General features: G+C 47.3%; 1 protein-coding gene across 1 annotated transcript; it reads right to left on the bottom strand.

Moving 5' to 3' along the window:
• Positions 1–244: 244 nt before the first annotated feature.
• Positions 245–6,071, bottom strand: ESX1 (ESX homeobox 1). The gene is made up of 4 exons (XM_021079859.2): positions 5,868–6,071; positions 5,360–5,675; positions 4,254–4,299; positions 245–794 (listed from the first exon to the last, which is right to left on the bottom strand). The coding sequence occupies exons 1-4, from the start codon at positions 5,935–5,937 to the stop codon at positions 423–425; spliced, it is 804 nt and encodes a 267-aa protein (XP_020935518.2). The 5' UTR covers positions 5,938–6,071; the 3' UTR covers positions 245–422.
• Positions 6,072–6,355: the final 284 nt, after the last annotated feature.

Genomic DNA, 6,355 nt, shown 5'->3' on the forward strand with positions numbered 1-6,355 from the left:
CCTCCCATCCCACCCATGCATGTGCTCCCCAAAGGGCAGGGTATAGATGAGGGTGGTGGGAGGAGAATCTGTGGTCAGCGTCAACCCACCACAGGCACCTGGAGGACTGTGTGCATGGCCTGTTACGGTGACTCAGAGCTATTACATTCTGAAAGGAAGCTTGTTCGACATTCTGTTTGAATTGCATTGCTTTAGCCATTCCCATGCATACCCTACTTATCCCATCGGACACCTCCAATCAATATGTTGTCAATTTGCGTCTTTATTTAAACTACAATGTGCCCTCCCCAAACAACAGGAGCTGATTTTGTTCATTTACTCAATTCATTTAACAGGTTTTGGATGAATTCCTTTGATGTGCTGTGCACAATTTTATATCTGGCAGAAAGATACATGGGGAAAAAATGCCATGCACACTGTGTTCAGAAAATGGGACCTGCGTAATGACCGTTGATGACAGGGGCCCACGCCACACCTACAGGGGCCAGAGCAAAGGGAGGCACAGGTGGTGGGGGTGGCACAGGCATCATGGGTGGCCTGGGTGGCAGAGGCTGTGGCCTGAGTGGCAGAGGTCGTGGCTCAGGTAGCACAAGTGGCTGGAGGGGCCTGGGTGGCATGACTGGCTGTGGCACCACAGGAATGCATCCCCAGGCAGGCTCTAGGAGAGGGAGGGCATGATAGGGCCCTTCAAAGATTATCCCCACAGGGGGGCCCAAGGCAACGGGGGCCAGATTTCCAAACATGAGTGCCCTACGGTGCCTTCTCCACTTGGCCCTTCTGTTCTGAAACCAGACCTACAATCATAGGAAAAAAGACATTGGTTTCATATATTACACAGCGAATGTCATAAGAGAACACACAACATGCAAGTCTGCCACTGAGACTGTAAACTGCAGCAGGAGAAGCTGTTTCCTTATTGCTAAAATATCTTAGGAAAGTAAACAGCACATCTCCTCCCTCAACTAATCCTTAGTGAGCCAAGCCTAGTCTAGACTTTGGCACAATGATTTGTCCCGCCCCCTTTTTTTTGTATTCCTTAATGTTTTTTTTTTTTTTTTTGCCAAGTCCTGGATGCGGGTCTAACTGATGAATGGCACTGGGTCCTTGCAGTTAATGCCCACGCCTGGGAACAGGGATAAATAAATGTTGGACTGGGAGTTCCTGTCGTGGCGCAGTGGAAACGAATCTGACTAGTATCCATGAGGACACGGGTTTGATCCCTGGCCTTGCTCAGTGGGTTAAGGATCTGGCATTGCTGTGAGCTCTGGTGTAGGTCGCAGATGCGGCTCAGACTGATGTTGCTGTGGCTGTGGTGTAGGCAGGCAGCTGTAGCTCCGATTGGACCCCTAGCCTGGGAACCTTCATATGCTGCAGGTAAAAAAAAAAAAAAAAAAAAAAAAAGAAAGAAAGAAACATTGGACCATTAGCAGTCCAGCTGCCTCCACCCCCTTCTCACCAGGGATAGTGTCATCCTGGTTGTGGGGGAAGCTGAGCACGGGATAAAGGTGGGCCCCATTGAAGTCACACTGAGGGCAACCATCGCCTCTTGGAAAAGTCCATCTTCCACTTGAAGTGACTAATCCATAGGGGCATGTTGCACCTTTAAGACAGAAGGTTTCTTTCAATGATGCTTAACGGATCATTCTTTCTCTGAAACCTCCCAAGACTTTTAACAGGTGGTAAGTCAAGGGAGGCCCGATCATAGGGGACTTTGTGGCTTGACTCACTGCGACATGAGGATTACTGAAGCCCCAGGCACTGCCTTGATATTTTAGCCATGAGCGTTAAGGAAGGTTTAGCTTAACTAAATCCAAATTCACTAAACCCCAAATCCTTTCCCCCAGATAATGTCAATTTTGCATGCTTCAACCTGCCCTGCCCTTCAAATGTTCTTGGGCTCAGGACAAGGTCAGCTCATTTGACTCTAGTTTCAGTTTCAGGATCCTGGAAAGGAGCCACCACTACCTAGAGTGATAGGGCACCCTAGACCCTGCCAGCTCCACTCCTTATCCAGACTCCAATGCCATCAATTATTCCTAAAGCGTGAAGGTCCAATTATGTTCAATCCTGTGGGGTCAGGGGTCACAGAAGAGGCTCCTCCCTAAAGGCTTGCCAACTATTAGCAAGCAAAAAACTAAAAAGCTGCCAGTTAGACTTCAGTGTGCTCTTAACATACTAGTTTATGGGCTTTATATTGTATTTAATCCTTTTGGACTTTCCCAAACTGCATGTTTAAAGTGAGACAAAGGCATCTTCTCTCTGCCTACCCGAAGCCACCTTTTCTCTATCCCACCTTAGGATTTGGTGTCCTTCTACTGCATGGGTACATAATTGGAAGAAGGCTATTGTAATAGAGCTCATTTTGGAGGGATTCATATGTACCTGTGGTTTAACCTCCCTAAACATAACCCAAACCCACATATGGCACATTTTGGTATGGGTCAGTATTAGGTCTGGACTTCCAATACAGGTTTCATAAAACACATCTACTATCCATCTATGCCAAAGATGGATAGAGGAATCATCTATTAAGTTTCTTGGGGAAATTTATGCTATAGTGTTTGGAAGTAGATGAGAACATTGTCTTTATTGCTTATTTGTGCTTTCTGGCTCATTTTCCTTTCAGAAATCCATTAAGACTATGTAAACCCAAGGAGGGGGAAAATCAATCTAGCAAACCTTTTCTTTTCCTCTGGGTTCACCTTGTCTGTCTGACAAAGTAGAGGACTTGGCCTGAGACCAGCCCTGACTGTTGGTCCAGCCTGTGACATTAGGATGCCAGTGTCTGGTGGTCTGCTATTCCACACACCAACAACAGATGGGCACGACATCTTTTCCAGCACTGAATTCACACATGTATTATGGGGCAAGACCATTAAGCCATCTCATATACGTGTGTGTGTGTGTGTGTGTGTGTGTGTGTGTGTGTACACATTTTTTTTGAAAGGGGGCAAATACTTCTTTCATGTAACTATGGTGTGCTAGGACCTCAAATAGTCACTCTTTGATCCCATGAGCTACAAATTTGTAATCACTGCCTGAATAAATGAAAAAAGTATTTTAAATCAGCACAGGTGAGAACGTGGCCTGAAATGAGAGCACCCTCGCAACTGAATTCCAGAAAACTCACCGTTTCAGAATATTACCACCAAAAAGGACAAGAGAAAAATATTAGATGTTAAACAATGTTAAACAATCTTCAAGAGAATATTCACTTATGCATTTGGTAGTTTCATAAAGTTGAATTTGTATGGCACCTGCAATGCATATACTTGAATGGATACAATTCTTCTCTAACCTTTCACTCCTTCTTAGGTCAGTGGGACTTTATTCAAAATTGTTCTTTCTCTTTTTGGATTTACTTTTTTAAGGATAATTTTTCCAAAGCTCGCAAATTTTTCCCCATCACCACCATAAATGCAGTATTTTAGCTGTTTTCAGACTGACATCAAAGTCTTTCAAAAAAACAAAATTTAAGGCTGCCACTCTCTACACTGCTTTACAAACATTTAAAAACAGTGGCTGGATTAGGCAACTGGATTTAGGTTTTTAAGCCACCACTGCCCCCGCCCCCCTGCATCAGTCTCAGTTTAACTAAACATGTATTAATTACTCATGTACTAGGTTCTATGTTTGAATAGAGTATATGAGTAATTAATATCTTCCCAAATACCCCAAATTCGAAATATTTAAAAGTTCTCATTCAGCCAAGAGTTTATGCCTGGTTTTAGGTATTTTAAATAATTTTAGTATAGTTGAAACTTCTCATAACCTAGCTCTTCAGTGCATTGATTTAAATACTTCCTAGGTAGGACTGAGCCAATGATTCCGCATAGAAACATTCCTTTAGGAACAACTAACATCCTTTTTAAAGGATGCCAGTGTTAGAAGGAGATGAACTTCATTTATTGAAAAAAATGTGTGTGTGTCTGGAGAGAGAGAGGAGAGAGAGAGAAAGAGGGAGAGGGTAGAGAGAGAGAGAAGAGAAGAGGGGAGGGGAGGAGAGGAGAGAGGTGTGTACTTTATTTTTTTTCCTTTAAGAAATCATATTCCCTCTGGTAACCGGCAATTTGCATAAGCTTGCGCTTACTTGTTCCATTTTACACCCTTAAAGAGTCCGATATTCAAAACTTACTTGCTAAACATGGAAAAGACAACAAACAGAACGCTCCAACTTGAGAATTTCCTGGACAAAACCTAAAGCATGTTTTAGAATGGCTGCTCTGCCAACCGCTTTATGAAGATTTACTGACCTGCACTCTGGCTTCAGTCAAATTCAGGCGACCTGCAATCTCCTCTCTAAGGGGGGTGGGGGGGGAGGGAAGTGCAAATGTTCAGTATTTGGAATTTTGTATAAAACATATCATTTATATGTTTATTCCCCCGCCCTGCTCCCAGTGTAGTTCGCTCTAACATAGCTTGAGGTTTGCTTTAGGGAGGGTTTTCTCATGAACAACTTATCTCTTAGGTAAGATATAAAAAGCGAATATATATATTTAAATTCCTGAGAGTGTGTCTGTTAGTCGGATATGTATGACTCAATCAATTTTCCCGTTTGTAGAACAGCAGAGAACTACCCTGGAAATCTTTTCCTGGGAGATCCCTCTGTAAAAATAAATAAAACGTCCAAAAAAAAAAAAAAAGCTGTGTTTTGAATCAGAGTATTTCTATTCATTGTAAAAGGAGAAGCGAATGCTCTAGGAGACACTCCAAAACCACGTCGGCCAAGTGCTCAAGGGAAATTTTTTCTGCTCTTTGGCGGGCGAAGGCTAAATACAGCGGAACCAGAAAGGGCGCCCCTAAACCTCACACCGATTCGTCCTGCTCCCCCATTCCTACCGGGCCAGAACAGGCCTATTCCTTCGTTCCCTAGCAAGCTGTGGATCCCAAGGGTTTCAGGGAAGGTGAGAGGTGGGAAAGAGTCGCTGGCATTTTAATGGCCAAAACTCTGCCTCTTGGAAACAGCGCTCCACGTGGCAGGACCGAGACTAGGGTGGCGCTCGCCTCGTGCGCAAAATAGCTGAGTAATCACGATGAATATTTCAATGCAATAGTCAAAATATTAAAAAATGAATGCAAACCCCCCACAATGAACACATTACCAAAATTTTCATTTAAAGCAGGCTTTTAAAGCCCCGCCTGGCTCGCTCCACCCTAGTCCCGCTCCTGTCCTGCACCCTCACAAGCTCTGTACGCAGTGCCCCAACCCCAGAGAGCTGGGGCGGACCCGGCGCCCACGGCGCCCACGAGCCTTCTAAGAGGCTTTTGGCCAGGAAAGGAGGGGGAGGATCCTGGGATAGAGCCTCGGGATAAGCACGGGCCCCTGGAGAACTGGGAGCCTCCGGAGCCCGCCGCTTACCGCGCGAACACGTCGGGGTATTGAGTGCGGTGGAAGACGATCTCCAGCTCCTGTAGCTGCAACTCGGTGAACACAGTACGGTAGCGGCGCCGCCTTCTCGCCACGATCTGTGGCCCCTCAGCGGCCGGGGGAGCTGGCTCCTCCAGCTGCAGCTGCTGCGGGGGCTCGAGCCGGCCGACGTCCTCACGGTTTTCGTCGTCCAGGAGGTTGGGCTCTGCCGCGCCGAGGTAGTCTGCGGCTGCTGCTGCTCCGGGCTCAGGTTCGGTACCCCCCTCTTCCCTGCTTACAACCTTCGCGGTCATGGTAGCCTTCAAATCTGGGAAAAGGGGAAAGCAAAAGGGAGAGAGACCGGGGCGGTGGAGCCCACGGTGCATGGGCTGGAGGGGGCCAGGGGCCGTGTTGGAGGCGGGGCTGCGACAAGCGTGTAGTGTCCCGTCCACCCGCCCTTCCCAGGGAAATTTCTTTTTCTGGAATTTGCCAGAGCACCTGTCCCCGTCTAGGCACTGACCATGCAGTTCTTCTCTGTCCTCGTCGACTCCCAGGCTGTGGTAGCCAGTGCCGCGGTGGCTGTGCTCCATGCCCTGACTGCTGTCAATGAAACGTCGCGCTTCTGCAGACTCTGTCCCGGGGTCTTGGCGATCCCGGGATCCGGCCTTTGGCTGGGACCAGCGCCCACGAGGGGTGCTTTTCTGGAGCCGGAACCTCTTCTGGCGTGTATTCGGAGGCTCGCGCGCCTTATATACGGGGTTGGTTGCCTTCCGCAGGTTCAAAGTTTACGCATTCGCGTCTGTTAGACGCCCTCTACTAGCGTTCACATTGCCTCCAATTGAGGTCGGTGGGAGTTGGTGGGGGCGCGCTCGCGGCCAGGGCGTGTAAATAAAATAGGGCGAGTGTGTTTGAGACTGGTGCTGGTAGTGTGCTCGCTTGTCTGGGGAACGGTGACTCCAACTTGTAGTTTAACTGCTTCCAACTTGGACGAAGTGTCTGATTGGAGCA

This window comes from Sus scrofa, chromosome X (assembly GCF_054392235.1).
Source record: "Sus scrofa isolate SSC_HxYL_T2T_F1_AM1 chromosome X, Sscrofa_HxYL_maternal_Yorkshire_Landrace_v2.0, whole genome shotgun sequence".
NCBI lineage: Eukaryota > Metazoa > Chordata > Mammalia > Artiodactyla > Suidae > Sus > Sus scrofa.